The 15,731-nt window shown below is 41.7% G+C and overlaps 1 protein-coding gene across 1 annotated transcript in view; it reads left to right on the top strand.

Annotated features, from left to right (window-relative positions):
* USH2A (usherin) overlaps positions 1–15,731 on the top strand; it is a 559,229-nt gene that overhangs the window by 532,226 nt on the left and 11,272 nt on the right. The window contains exons 64-68 of the mRNA XM_078392221.1: positions 2,109–2,347; positions 2,904–3,121; positions 8,412–8,588; positions 9,233–9,316; positions 13,555–13,799. Coding sequence (XP_078248347.1) covers positions 2,109–2,347; positions 2,904–3,121; positions 8,412–8,588; positions 9,233–9,316; positions 13,555–13,799 — 963 coding nt within the window. The remainder of the gene's footprint in view (positions 1–2,108; positions 2,348–2,903; positions 3,122–8,411; positions 8,589–9,232; positions 9,317–13,554; positions 13,800–15,731) is intronic.

Below are 15,731 nucleotides of genomic sequence, written 5' to 3'. Positions count from 1 at the left end.
TAAATCATAGCAATGCGATTGCAAAAAAAATTGTCGCTATGCGGATTCGTCGTTAAATGGGGCTGCCTGTTAAGCGAGGCACCACTGTACTTTAAGGTCTGCTTTCTTTATTGGTTTATTCTCTAGAATAGTGGTTCCCAACCTTGGGTTCATAGAATCATAGAATAATGAAATTGGAAGGGGCCTACAAGGTCATTGGGTCCAACTCCCTGCTCAATGCAGGAATACAAATCAAAGGATATTTGCCATTTGTTTCTCTAAATTTCTCTCAATGCCTCAAGTATTGGAGCACTCACCACCTGTCCAGGTAATTGATTCCATTGCTGTACTGCTCTAACAGTTAGGAAGTTTTTCTTGCTATTCAACTGAAATCTGACTTCTTGTAACTTGAGTTCATTGTTGCGTGTCTTGCAGTCTGGGATGACTGAGAAGAGAACTCGACCCTCCGCTGTATGACAGCCTTTTAAGTATTTGAAAAGTGCTATCATATCTCCCCTCAATCTTCTTTTCTCAAGGCTAAACATGCCCAATTCTTTCAGTCTTTCCGCATAAGGCTTGGTTTCTAGCCCCCTGATCATCCCTGTTGTTCTCCAATGAAATTGTTCCAAATTGTTATCATCCTTCTTGAAGCGCAGTGTCCAAAACTGGACACAATACTCAAGATGAGGCCTAACCATTGCTGAATAGAGGGGAACTAGTACGTCTGTTAATACAGCCTAAAATAGCATTTGCTTGTTTTGTGGCCACATCACACTGTTACCTCATGTTCAGCTTGTGATCTACGACAATTCCAAGATCCTTCTTGCTGTAGTATTGCTTGTAGTATATTCTTGGACTAAAACTCCCAGAAGTCAGAAATCTTGGCCAGCACTAGCTGTGCTGGCCAAGATTTCTGGGAGATGTAGTCCAAGAATATCTAGGCACCCAAGGTTAGGAACCACTGTTTTAAATAACTGCAAGTTCTTATAAATTATGCCTGTCATCTTGTGTCTGTCTGCAATCCTGTAGCCAGCCTACCTTGTTAGGTGGAACAGCCAGTTTTCTAAGTGGAAGAGTATAATGCCTGCCAGTTGTCTTCTCTGCTCACTGTATGGGGGTCTATAAGGATCAGGCCAAGGGAAGGAATGGCAGAGGCCCTCCCCCAACATCTTTTCTATACATAGAATGTGGTATGTGTACATCTTCATTTAGTCGTTTAGCCGTATCCAACTCTTCATGACCCCGCCAGGCCCTCCTATCTTCCAGTGCCTCCCGGAGTTGTGTCAAATTCATATTGTTTGCTTCGATGACACTGTCCAACCATCTCATTCTCTGTCGTCCCTTTCTCTTCTTGCCTCCACAGCCACCTGTAAATTTTCATACATTCTTGGTGTTCACAATTTAGTATGAACACCAAAAATGTATGAACATTTAGTATGAACACCAGGAATTAATTTCAAAAGAGAAAAAGGATGTTAATGTCTCCCCTCCTGCTGAAGTTGAGGATTCTCATGGGGCATTAACACTCTTCATCTAGGTGTCTTTGATAGTAGGTGTCAATGAGAATGAAGGATTTAGTGAGTATTATTTCCATAGCTAATACAACTACATATTTGAGGGAAACCGATCACTTTTCAGAAGAGTTTTGTGCAAGTGTCAGAGGAGCAGCCTCTCTTGAGTCCACACAGACATGTTGACTGAAATCCTGTTGCTGAGCACAGTAAGTAGCAGCTAGAGGAGACCTATTTGAATTAATAAAACTTTTGGAGAAGTTGCCTCACCAAATCCCCACTGATTCAATGGGCACACTATGGTGAAACTTACTATGCAAAGCAATAGGATTTCAGTCTAACCCTGCTTTAGTAAAAGATGATAAGTCATAAGCCTTACCATGGCTGATTTAGCTCAGTGGTTGTTAACCTTGGGTTTCTCAGGTGTTTTTGGACTGCAACTCCCGGAAGCCTTCAGCACCAGCTGTGCTGGCTGGGGTTTCTGGGAGTTGCAGTTCAAAACACCTGAGTAACCCAAGGTTAAGAACCACTGATTTAGCTAATGGTCCTTCTGTTCAAATCTGCTTGACGTTATCTGCCTTTATCTTTTCACTGTGCACCTCTCCTCTGTCTTACCAGCTATCAGAAGGAACTGCCACTCAGCAAACCATCCATGGGCTCAAGCCTTTTACCACCTATTCAGTTGGGGTTGAAGCCTGTACTTGCTTCAGTTGTTGCAGCAAAGGACCAGTGGCACAAGTCACCACACAGCCAGCTCCCCCTGCACAGCAGCCTCCTCCCTACGTAGACAGCATGACCTCAAGGACTGCCTCTTTTCATTGGGATGCACCTCAGGAGCCCAACGGCATTGTGAGAAGGTGATTTCGAACTTCTGATGTCTGGTGCTCTTTCTTCACAATATGACAGCTACTGCTTAAGAACTGGAGTTAGTTTACATTCATTGCTTCCCTATGCTAGATTAGTCATCCAAATGTTATCTCTTCAATGGTTCTTTTTATTATATTGGCATGAACTTTAGTTGTAAATAATAATTGGCCCAAATCCTGTTGAGAGGTTTCCACAGGCACAAAAGGAATTATATTATCATCAACAGCAGATTGCCACTGGTTAAAAACTTATTTTTTTAAAAAAAATGGAATGCACACGACTCCTTACTGTTTGTGAGCTATGTCCTCCCTGAAATTGAAAAGGGTCTTTTATCAGTGGCAATCCGGTCTCTGTCCCTGCAAAACCTGATTTTGGCCATTTATGGGCATATAATTCAATTGTTGATTGTGGTGTATTAGAATTTGGGAACAATCATTCTGGGAACAGGTCCTTTTGTATGTTCTGTGCCCAGATACTTAGAGATATTGAATTTTGTTCACTAAGCAGTGATGCATTGTTCAGTGCTATTCTTATTTGCTCCTCCAGGTATGAACTCCACATGTATCCAACCTGCCTTCCTCACTTGCAGTCACTAGAAAGGTCTTGTAAACCTGGCCCAGTTGAAACGAGGTACACAGGAAATAGCCAGCATTCCATTGTAACTGATCTACAGCCCTATACAACCTACAAGCTGAGAGTGGTGTCATATAATTCGGTAGGCAGCACATTTTCAGACTGGATCACCTTCACCACCAAAAAAGAAGGTAGGTTTGCATAGGTGGATGTGAAAATTACATTCTGTCTGATTTCCACCACTTCCAGGAATGCTGCCACTCTGATTGAGTCCCATACAAAGAACTGAGCCTGTGTGTGAATCCCCTAACAAATGAACATACCATATGAGGGCTGTCTGTGTAGCAATTAAAAGCCTACCCCATCAGAATTAGCTTTGCATGCTTTTTTTTTTTAAAAAAAGTTAGGCTGTGAAGAATTCCAGTCTGAGATCCAGGTTGTAACAGATTTTGATTATTGGACTTGCAACTTTATGTTGTTTTAGTGGTGCCACTCCCAGAATTCCTCTCCATTCCTAGAATTTTGGGAAGAAAGTAATTTTTTGGGATTGTAAGTTCCAGAACTTAGCAAAATTCAAGCTTAGACTGAAGAGATTAGGAAAAACCACTGGGCCACTCAGGTATAATCTAAACCAAATCCCTTATGAATACACAGTGGAAGTAAAGAACAGATTTAAGGAACTAGATTTGGTGGACAGAGTGCCTGAAGAACTTTGGATAGAGGCTCGTAACATTGTCCAGGAGGCAGCAACGAAAACCATCCCAAAGAAAAGGAAATGCAAGAAAGCAAAGTGGCTGTCCAACGAGGCCTTAGAAATAGCAGAGAGGAGAAGGGAAGCAAAATGCAAGGGAGATAGGGAAAGTTACAGAAACTTGAATTCAGACTTCCAAAGAATAGCAAGGAGAGACAAGAGGGCCTTCTTAAATGAACAATGCAAAGAAATAGAGGAAGATAACAGAAAAGGAAAGACCAGAGATCTGTTCAGGAAAATTGGACATATTAGAGGAACATTTTGCGCAAAGATGAACATGATAAAAGACAAAAATGGGAAGGACCTAACAGAAGCAGAAGACGTCAAGACGAGGTGGCAAGAATACACAGAGGAATTATATCAGAAAGATTTGGGTATCCTGGACAACCCAGACAATGTAGTTGCTGACCTTGAGCCAGACATCCTGGAGAGCGAAGTCAAGTGGGCCTTAGAAAGCCTGGCTAACAACAAGGCCAGTGGAGGTGATGGCATTCCAATTGAACTATTTAAAATCTTGAAAGATGATGCTGTTAAGGTGCTACATTCAATATGCCAGCAAGTTTGGAAAACTCAACAGTGGCCAGAGGATTGGAAAAGATCAGTCTACATCCCAATCCCAAAGAAAGGCAGTGCCAAAGAATGCTCCAACTACCGTACAATTGCACTCATTTCGCACGCTAGCAAGGTTATGCTCAAAATCCTACAAGGTAGGCTTCAGCAGTATGTGGACCGAGAACTCCCAGAAGTACAAGCTGGATTCCGAAGAGGCAGAGGAACTCGAGACCAAATTGCTAACTTGCGCTGGATTATGGAGAAAGCCAGAGAGTTCCAGAAAAATATCTACTTCTGCTTCATTGACTATGCCAAAGCCTTTGACTGTGTGGACCACAGCAAACTATGGCAAGTTCTTAAAGAAATGGGAGTGCCTGACCACTTTATCTGTCTCCTGAGAAACCTATATGTGGGACAGGAAGCAACAGTTAGAACTGGTCATGGAACAACTGAGTGGTTCAAAATTGGGAAAGGAGTACGGCAAGGCTGTATATTGTCCCCCAGCTTATTTAACTTATATGCGGAATACATCATGCGGAAGGCTGGACTGGAAGAAACCCAAGCCGGAATTAAGATTGCCGGAAGAAATATCAACAACCTCCGATATGCAGATGATACCACTCTGATGGCAGAAAGTGAGGAGGAATTAAAGAACCTTGTAATGAGAGTGAAAGAGGAGAGTGCAAAAAACGGTCTGAAACTCAACATCAAAAAAACTAAGATCATGGCCACTGGTCCCATCACCTCCTGGGAAATAGAAGGGGAAGATATGGAGGCAGTGTAAAATTTTATCTTCCTGGGCTCCATGATCACTGCAGATGGAGACAGCAGCCCTGAAATTAAAAGGCGCCTTCTTCTTGGGAGGAAAGCGATGACAAATCTTGACAGCATCTTGAAAAGCAGAGACATCACCTTGCCAACAAAAGTCCGAATAGTCAAAGCTATGGTTTTTCCTGTCGTGATGTATGGAAGTGAGAGCTGGACCATAAAGAAAGCAGACCGCCGAAGAATTGATGCCTTTGAATTGTGGTGCTGGAGGAGGCTCTTGAGAATCCCCTGGACTGCAAGGAGAACAAACCTATCAGTTCTAAAGGAAATCAACCCTGAATGCTCACTTGAAGGACAGATCCTGAAGCTGAGGCTCCAGTACTTTGGCCATCTCATGAGAAGAAAAGAGTCCTTGGAAAAAACCTTGATGTTAGGAAGGTGTGATGGCAAGAGGAGAAGGGGACGACCGAGGATGAGATGGCTGGACAGTGTCTGCGAAGCAACCAACATGAACCTGACACAACTCCGGGAGGCAGTAGAAGACAGGAGGGCCTGGCGTGCTCTGGTCCATGGGGTCACGAAGAGTCGGACACGACTAAACGACTAAACACACACACAAGTTCCAGAATACCCCAGTGCTGTAGGATCCCCCCAGTACACTAAATGAGCACCCTCAGAATCCCTTAACACCCCAAATGAAGCTTGTACTAGTGAACTATAGGATACAGATATTGGAAAACAGAGAAATACACCCAAAATACCTGTATTTGCCACTATATGGGTCATCTTGCCTTTGAAGACCATTACTTGCCACTGAATTTAAAAATTGCCTGGCTCAGTATTTATGCCATCATATTTCAATACATTCCCGTTTTCATTAACAGCTTCATTTGGTGCTGAGGTTACTAAAGATTAGTGATCTGAAAAGTAGACTTCTCTGTGGCTTTACTACACTGTGTTTGCAATGAAAGGTTGGCCTCTCAGGAGCCATCATTACAGGTCACACTTATGATATAGTCTAGTTAGTTAATTACTGTATTAATTTATTCAGTTTGTTAACTCCATCAGCTCCTCAGATCTGTTGTGAGAGCACTGTGGGTCTTTGTTTCTTTTTCCTTTCGAGGTTCCAAAATATGTAATTAACAAAGAAGTTGCTGGTGAAGTTGCTTAGTGCAAAGTGAAAATTACTGCTAATTAATGCATCTGCTCCATATTCAAAAGCCCATTTTCATCGTAATATTCAGATTTAATATATAGTTTTTAGTGTTTGATTATGCAGTAATGTGTTATGTTATTGATGGACTATACAGAGCAGTGAATTCTATTATATTAGGTGGCTGTTGATCAGCCTTCCTAACTATCTCTGAAATGAAAAATAAAAAGCCGAAAGTGAATAATGTCCTTTTGGCATGCATTCATTTTTATAAGCAACGTAGATTGAAGATAAAAAATTAAGTCCCTTTACTTTGGGGGACTGATTTATTTTAAATATTGATTTAATATAACAAATAGATTCTTTGTATATTTTATATAATATTGAACATAATTCATAGCATTGGACATATTCAGTTCAGACGGCTGGATAAAGTTACATCATACAGCTTCCAAAAGCCCTGGATGATGAAACACAAATTTGGTGCCAAAAAGATTTAAAAAAAAAAAAAAGGTCAGGACTAGGCTTACTAGAAATGCTGGGTAGAATCCCGTTCATTCCTTCTGCTCATGGAACTGTCTGTTGAGTGAGATACAGGACAGTTTCTGAGCTTGTGTAATGAGATATCTAGTAATACGTCCTTGCACAAACTCAAGAACTGTTTGAGCCACACAAACAAGAGTGTGTTGAACGAACAGGAGTTTGCCAGCTATTTCAGAGACGGGTTAAACCACTATAAAGGTCCTAGCTACCTTGGAACACACCCTGTAGATGTTGGTGGAGTGTCAACATTGAGGAATTATGGGAGTCAGAACCCAGCAGTATGTGGAAGACCACACATTCCACACTGCCTTAGAAACATCGAGAGAACTGAAGGAGTGCTTAGCCACATGGATCCCACTATCACTCTATCTGACCTATCACAGCAAGCAAAGACTTGAGTGTATTTTAATAATGAGGGTTCTGAGCTACCAATCAAGTCACCAAAGGCAAACAGTATCTTTCAGTCTCAATCTGTACCTGATATATGAGGACAGGAATGCATATCTATATCAGAGAGTAAACCAGGAGATGAATAATGGATAATGGAGCCGGATCAGAGGAAAGCTGAAAACAGAACAGCAGTGACAAGACAGAGCAAGGCCAAGATGATAAGAATCAGGAAAAACAACACTTACAGTAGGGAGGCTCAGAACCTGCTTGCTGTTGGAGTCAAGCCCAGAGGTTCTTACTCAGGGATGATGATCATGTAGTCCTCTAGATATTGTTGGACTTGCATCACCTGGGTATTTTAAAAAAACAATGAAAACACTGATGTTTCGGCAGGCCTTCCCCTCAGCCAACTCCTGATCTTCCCTCTTTTTCCTCTCTCCTAGTGTCCGTTCCATCTTGTCCAAAGTTTCTCCCTTATTTAAAATTGTTTTAATTATTTTGTATTACGCTTGTTGTAAGCCACCTAGAGTGGTCTTAAGTGACTAGATAGGCGGGATATAAATAAAATAAATAAATAAATAAATAAATAAATAAAATCTAGACCAGAGGTCCCCAACCTCCAGTCTGCGGCCCGGTGCCGGTCCATGTCCTGAGCTGGTCTGGGACACGGAGACAGACCTCCCCTCCACCCCCACAGGAACTCCCCCCCCACACAGCCTCTTTGCACCTGCCTGCGCATGCCTGCACCTACCCTTTGCCCATGTGCACAAGTGCCCCCATGTGCCGCACTACTCTTCACGCATGCACATGAGTGAGGGGAGGGGCCCACCTTCCCCAACCAGTCCGCGGGCTTAAAAAGGTTGGGAACCACTGATCTAGACCATATTTTAGTCCAGTAACAGCTGGAGAGCCACACATCATCCACCCTTTAGCTTTTGGTTTGTATTATAAGCAGCCTTCCCAGGAGCCAACTTCTTCTTTTCATTGGTGGTTCCCAGGAGACTGCAGAAAAAGAACATCAGGAAGCTTGTGGCATTAGGTGGACTTGCATTGTATTTCCTAAAGTGTGGTGTTGAAAGCATTGAATGAATGTATGTAAAGTCTATAAAACACTGGAAAGTGCTTGGTATGGATGTTAAGAACTGGAATGTCCCATTTTCCAGCTGGAGCAAGCTATACAGAGGTACCCATATAATGTCTTTCTGCTCCATATCTGAATGAGGGTAAAAAGACCAGAGCTCATATTCATGTATTTAATCTCAAAAAATTAAAGGCATTTCTCTCAATTTATAGATGAACTCACCTCTCTGTCTTCTTTTGCCAGCACCTCAATACAAAGCTCCATTTACAGTGGTCAGCAATTTATCTACCATCTACCTTGACTGGAGTCACAGCTTCCTACTGAATGGGCCGCTAAAGGAATATGTGCTAATGGAGGGAGGGCAACGTATCTACAGTGGTTTTGACACTGTACTATATTTACCAAGGACATCAGACAAAAGTCAGTTTGAGTTTTGCAATTCTTTATTTGTACAGTAATGTGTGTTACGTGTAATGACTTGTTTACCAGACAGTTCAATCAAATGATCCTCAAAGCAGCTTATAGTTGATGCTAAATGTGACAGTAATACTCCATGCTTACCCATATGACTGAAGAATTATGACTCATTTGACTGACAGACAGAACCAAAATGTACCTCTCTCCACATTTGGGGGGTGACGGGACAACCAGCCCACATGATTTAACAAAATAATAATAATTGTTTGCTTGAAAATTCTCCTTGTGCCCTCTAGAGGTTGTAGGAAGCAATTTGCCATTTTTCTGCATCCTGATTGCCCCCACCTCAATTTTTTGTGGCTACTTAGAGATGTGAGGCTTCGAGGTTTTTTAGGATTTTTCAAAGACAACATTTAAAAGTGGATCAGGTGTAAACATGGGTGTGGCATTCCAAGATCAAGGGGCAAGGAGACTTCTGGAATTTGCCCACTCTGGCATACATGTCTATTGATGTGGTAACAGATCATACTTCATGTTTCAAAATCACTGTTCAGTTCAAAAATGACTACTCTTTCTCTCTCTGTTTAATAAACAGAAGAATGAAATGACACGATGCCATATTCATATAACCCCTGTGTTTTGTTCAGCCTATTCATTTCAGGTGATCTGTACCACTGACGAAGGGAGTGCAGTAACGCCAGTGATCAAATACAACTCTGCTGCAGGACTTGGTAAATGCTGAAAGACATATTCTTACAGTTCATTGTGTGTGAATTTACTGTGGAATATCAGTTTATTACTGTGAAACACATCAGGCTAGCTCTACAGAAGGAGATATGTTGCGCAATCTTCATTGCATCGGTGTTCTTTCATGCTTCAAGACATATAACATTCTGGGGTGTTTCCTCACTTAAGCCTTCAAGCATAGGTGCATTAGAGTCCTGGAAGACCAAAACAAAGGCCTAAAGGCCTATCTCACTTAGCATCCTGTTGTCCACAGTGACTGACCAGGTAAGTTTGGGAAGCCCACAATCAGGATACAAGCACTTAAGCTCTCTTCCAGTGTTGTTCCCCAGTAATCAGAATTGGAAGCAGAAGGAAATGAGAATGTGGCTGGGCTGTAGAATATGTCTGGCAGCTTAGCAGTAAAACCAAAAACATAAACTAAGCCATTCTTTGGATCCGTTCTTATTTTGCACAGTGGAAGATCAAGTACAACTGATGTAGATTAGCCAAAGAACAGAACATTTCCCAAAGTTCCGTTTCAGTGTTTTCCAGGCAGAGAATGCAGAGCACAGAGTTCTGACTCCTGTCTTTTGAAGATGCTGGCCACAGAGACTGGTGAGACATTAGAAAGAACAACCTTCAGAACATGGCCAAAGAGCCCGAAAAACCCACAACAACCATTTCCCAAAGTCTTTTTGAGTATTTCAGACAGATCAAATAGCTGGGGGTAGTAAACATATAGTTAGAGTTCTGGTAGCTGCCAATAGCTGGTTGTTTGTTTTAAATTATACTACACTTAACATGCAAATCAGTGATACAAAAAGAAGAACGAAGTTTAAATGTGAAAAAATGTATTGGTGGAAGTAAAAATATGATTACAGAAAATCCCATTAAATCTTGGTAGATTATTACTTGCTCTAAAGCTCAATAAGTACCTGATGAAAACAATGTGTGAAAGCCTATCTCTTAGGAAAGTTTTAAATGTTTTAAAATGTTTTTAAAATTGCTTTTAGTCTTTGTGTACCAATAGTTGCCTAACATGTGCCTAGATGTATTCATGTCCAGAACACTTGGCGCTTGGCATCCCTTTGGCCAATGGACAAACTAAATGTGATTCCATTTGCATGATAGCTGAGTGGTTTGGGTATCTGGCTACAGAGCTAAAGGTTGGGAGTTTAATTCCCCACTGTGCCTCCTCCAAATAGAGCCAATTTGTGTGGCCTTGGGCAAGTTACACAATCTCAGGTCATCCCCAGAAGGGGAGAATGGTAAACTACTTCTGAGCGTTCTCTACCTGGAAAACACTGAAACGAGTTGCCATAAGTCAGAATGACTTATGACTTGACAGCACACGATGATAGCGGTTAAAAGGTGCACATATGTGTTATGCAAACAACAGCTTTCCAGAAGCCTAATGGAGCCTCTGAACTGGAAGGGTGTGGAGGGAAATGTAATTCTTTGCCACAGTGTTGACAAGAAATATACAGTGGTGCCTTGCTTGACAATGTTAATTCGTTCCAGCGAAATCGCTGTAGAGCGAAAACATTGTCAAACGAAATTTAAAAACCCATTGAAACGCATTGAAAACCATTCATTGTGTTCCAATAGGCTGAATACCTGCTCATCCAGCAAAGATCCTCCATACGGCAGCCATTTTCGGTGCCTGTAAAGTGAGGAATCCATCCTAGAAAACAGCGGGGGGGGGGCATTTTCTTCTGCCGGTGGCCATTTTGAAACCCAACGATCAGCTGTTTGCTGATCTTCGTAAAGTGAAAATCAGTTCCCAAAGCAGGGAACCAATCATCGTTAAATGAGAAAACCCATTTAAAACATTGTTTTGCGATTGCAAAAGCGATTGCAAAAAGCTAATCATATAGCGATTTCCTCGTTAAGCGAGGCACAACTGTAATAATATTCTGATATGAGTTGGGCTTATGCAAAATCAGAGCACCAAAAAGCCAAAAGCCAGGGGAGGGGCTATCAAGAAAACCAGTGAGTACTTGCCCTTGAGCCTACTGTGCTATTTCAAGCACAGAGTGTGGAACCAATGTACAAGCTTTTGTCAGTGACAGGAACAAGTCAGAGCCAAGGTAAAGGCCTCTCACAGCTTGGGGTGAATCAACTAGCAGCCTCAGTAGTAGCATCAGGCCTGGAAAAACTCCGCACATATCATGTGGGGGAAGCCATGAAGGATGCGAGCTCACTAGGAATGTCAGCAATTGCTGCCCCCACTGCTGGGTACATTTTGCAGCTGGCTGGCTGCAGAAAGTGGTCCCCAGTGACACCTACAATGACACCTCTGAGTGGCATTATTGCTTTATGGCTAGGTGGGCTTCGCTTGGATGTTGATCCCATTTACCTACATTCCCATCACATTTCAATCACTGCAGTCATGTGAAACAGTTCTGGTCCCCTTCCAAGCCTTGTCTGAATTACTGCAACTAACTGTATTACATGCAGGTTGGCACACCGATAGATATGATCTTGGACTGAAAGCATTTGAGCAGTTGTCATTCATTCAGATCATGGGAGAACGGCTTGGTTTCATTTTCTTACTTTTTTCAGCATTCCCCAATTATTTTCATTGATATGGCTGTTGATGAAAATAATCCAGAAGGATTCAACCCAAATAGCTGACTTGTAAAGGAGACTCTAGGATAGATAAAGACCAATGAAACTAGGGCTGTGCGATGAATTCAAATGGAAATTACTATGGAAATTGCTTGATTCTGTCTGATTTGAGGTCAGGATCAAAGCAGAATTTAGTACCAGAATGAAGCAAAGTAAGGCTTATCTAGCGGGATATAGATCACTATTTGGATCACTTTTGCTATAGTTTGGTTCAAACCAAATTATGGTGTCCACGTGTGTTTTGACTTGCAGCACCTCTTCTCGTCCCTTTTTAGAGCCATCCCAGTTCTTTCTGGCACAATGAAAGGGCTTCAGGGTTTGGGGGCATGATTTGGGGCATTTCTTATTACCCCATTGTGTAGCCTGTGCAGATGGTTAGTTCGCATCCAAACAAATATCTGGGAATTGTTATTTCATGTAACAACCCTGTGATGTATTAGGTGAGTTTTGACATTAAAAGGGAGGATGGAGAAACCTCTTCCTTAATTTTCATCTCCTTTGATAAACATTTCATTAATGATCCAGTGCAATTGTACACTGGTGGTGGCTTTTGGTACAATATGGTGATCCAGAAACTTGTGTTCGCCCTTATACTCATGAGTAAGTTCACCCAGTTGCTCAAGTGAGAGCTAAAATAGGTTGCACTGAAGCTAAAAACCTTTTAAGTCTGAACCAGGTCACTCCAAATTTTCCCTAGAGCATAAAATCGGATCGGATCGAATACACAAATCACTTCAGCCTTCTAAAAAGAAAACTGCAACGGTGCCTTACCTTCAGTAAGCTGTCCGAATTTTGGCAAGTTTTTGCCCCCTCCCCCCCTTTAAGATCTAGTACGTTTGCATATTTCATGTACATGATTTTGTACATCAGTGCAAACATTAGATCAGTTTATATCTATTTTGATTTTCCAAGAGAAGTCAATGAAAGATTTACAAATTGATTCCGACACAATCAGGGTTTAGTTGAAATTGGCCTCCAAATCAGATGAATAATCTTGTGCACAGCTCTGAATGAAGTCTGTTGGTGGCTCTTTGTTTGAATTCAATTGAGACATTTATTTCTGTTTACAATTTCAAATAGTTCTTTTCCAGTCTCACTTCCTGTTTCTTTACTCCTTTAAAGCCTCTTCAAGGGTTACAATTGACCACAGTGTTTCTGATTTCTTTGGCTTGAGCACAAGAAAGCTTTTTGCAACATGCCTACTCTTTAAAAAAAAAAGGAGAAAAAAAGGGGGGGAAAGACTTGATAATTGTTTCAGCTGTTCCAAGGTTACTTTGATGAATTTGCCAGAACTTCCACATATATACCCCCACCTCCTTTTACCCCGTAGGAGCCTGTGTGGGGGTGATTTTCAGCTAGGCATCAATGCCAGGACTTAAAACACAGTCTCCAGAGTGCAGTAAGCTTTACATTCCCGGCTGCTAGCATATTAAGCCACTGCAGCATCTTGAAAACGAGCAGACTGTGTGACAAACTGCCACCAGCATCCTTCTATCACCTTATAAAATCAAATAAGGGGAGCAAATACATCATACAAAACATTTGCCTTCTAAAACCACCTCTCTCTTACCCTCCCATCCATCTCTGGTGCTTCCTTCCCTCAATTTTACAGGTCCTGTACTAACAACCCCAGGAAAAAATGAGGAAGCAGGAAGGAAACAAGCAACCTTCTACACAGAGCTGTGGTTTGTGGTCCTCATGGCCATCCTCGGCTTGCTCCTTCTGGCAGTTTTTCTATCCCTGATTCTACAGCGGAAAATCAGTAAGCAGCCTTATGCACGGGAAAGGCCTCCTTTGGTCCCACTTCAGAAGAGGATGTCTCCAATGAGTGTCTATTCACAAGGAGAAACGCACATGGTACAATGCCCAGCCTGTGATTTGTTTCGTGAACAGAATCCCCCTGAACTTGTTCCCTGTTTTAGTGTATGTGTGTAGGTGACTGTGTATATGTAGAGCTCTGTAAAACAAATATCAAAAAGACTTGATAAATTCCTCCTTCTCATTTATTTAGGCTGTCTCAGGACAACTAGGTGCCTTGATGAGGAATTTTCAATCACTCCCACTCAAAATTCCTTGTTTCTAACACAAGAATCAAGAATGGGACAAGGATTTCATCTCCCACCCCACCCCACCCTCCAAAATCTGTATTTTGGGCAAGGCAGGAGCATCTCCACACAAAACTAGTATCTTTTCCATTTGTGGAACAAATGCATATATACAGAGACTAAATATAGAGGACAGGACCTGCTGATGGTTCAAAAGGGTATAGACCACCTGTCCAGTACTTCTAATTCTTAAACACGTGTGAAACAGAAAAGCAGATACCATAACTTCACACAGTTTTATTTGTACAAAAATAGTTCCCACAAATTTGCAAACTTCTTGAGGCTAAGAGAAAATCATCTCATCTGAGGAAAAACATGCAGTTTCTCTCTCTTATGCATGAGAGTGAGACAAACAAGAATTTATATATCTAATTTGCACATGTAAATCATAGAATCCTAGAATAATTGAGTTGGAAGCCATTGATTCCAGCCACCCTGCTCAGTGCTGGAATCCAAATCAAAGCAGATCTGACAGATGGCTGTCCATTTTTTTTTCTTGAATGCCTCCAGTATTGGAATGCTCACCATCTCCCAAGGTAATTGGTTCCGTTGTTGTACTGCTCAAACAGCTAAATACTGTTTGAGCAGTACAACAATCTGGCTTCCTGTAGCTTAATCCCAGTATCCTGCACTCTGGGATGATTAAGAACAGGTGCATGCCTGCACCTGCGCATACCTTCCTACAGTGACACAAACTTTTTAACTTCTGCAGTAGACCAAAAGTACCCTTTCAAAGCAAACGCCTATGGAAAAACAGCAGATGTTACTATGGAAGTAATGGTTGGAGGCCATTGTACAGTATATAAAATCTAGTTTACACTAACCATTTCTGTAACAAAAGCATGAGCCCCCTTTCATTTTTAAAAGCATGAGCCCCCTTTCATTTTTCATTTACAAACAGGACAAAAGGGAACGATGCATCTAACATATAAGTCTTTGGAAGTCTTATGTTTTCACAGTGGCTGAATTTGCTGAGCATATGTGCTTAAGGTATTATGCTCTATCTTGGTCTGCTAATGGTAACAGCAGGCCTGTGTTGTCTTGTCCCCATCTTCCCACAAGATTTAGGTATATACATTTCAGTCACATCCTTCTCCCATAGCAGATGTGGAATATAGATGGGAAAACACACTACACAGATAAGTGCACCTAATTTTTAGAATTTTTGAATGCAAGGTCTATTTCTCCCCAATTTCTCACCTGCTGAAATCTGTAAAGGGACTTCCAAGTGCTTAATTTTGGTCAGGTGATATCTAAGGAAAAGAGAACTCTACCTCTCAGGATTTGAAACTTGGGAAAGTTGTCTAATTTGAGCACAGTTTTTTAATCGGTGCCATGTGCCTTTCTAAAGACACCGTTGCGATCTTACATTGCTAGCCTTTTCTCAGCTCCCACATGTGCTGTGTTTTCTCCCCTTCAAATTGAACAGCGTGCTTAAATGTTTCTGTCATTTTCATGGCCGGGGCCTTCGTTAAAAGCTTTTTAAAGAGTACAGCAAGCCGACAATTTTAATTTTTATGTAGACCCTTAAGGACTTGTCAGTTGCATGGCTACTCCTAGAGCATTACTGAGTTAGAGGGCCAAGTGGGTGCCTTAAAGGAAAATGTTTGTGTTTCAAAAATGACCCTCAGGAGCCCGGGGATGCTACACTCAGCAACATTTCTATGGTGACTAGGGCTGATTG

Source organism: Pogona vitticeps, chromosome 1 (assembly GCF_051106095.1).
Source record: "Pogona vitticeps strain Pit_001003342236 chromosome 1, PviZW2.1, whole genome shotgun sequence".
Taxonomy (NCBI): Eukaryota; Metazoa; Chordata; class Lepidosauria; order Squamata; family Agamidae; genus Pogona; species Pogona vitticeps.
The sequence above is the reverse complement of the archived record's forward strand: the minus strand, read 5'-3'. Positions and strand labels throughout refer to the sequence as shown.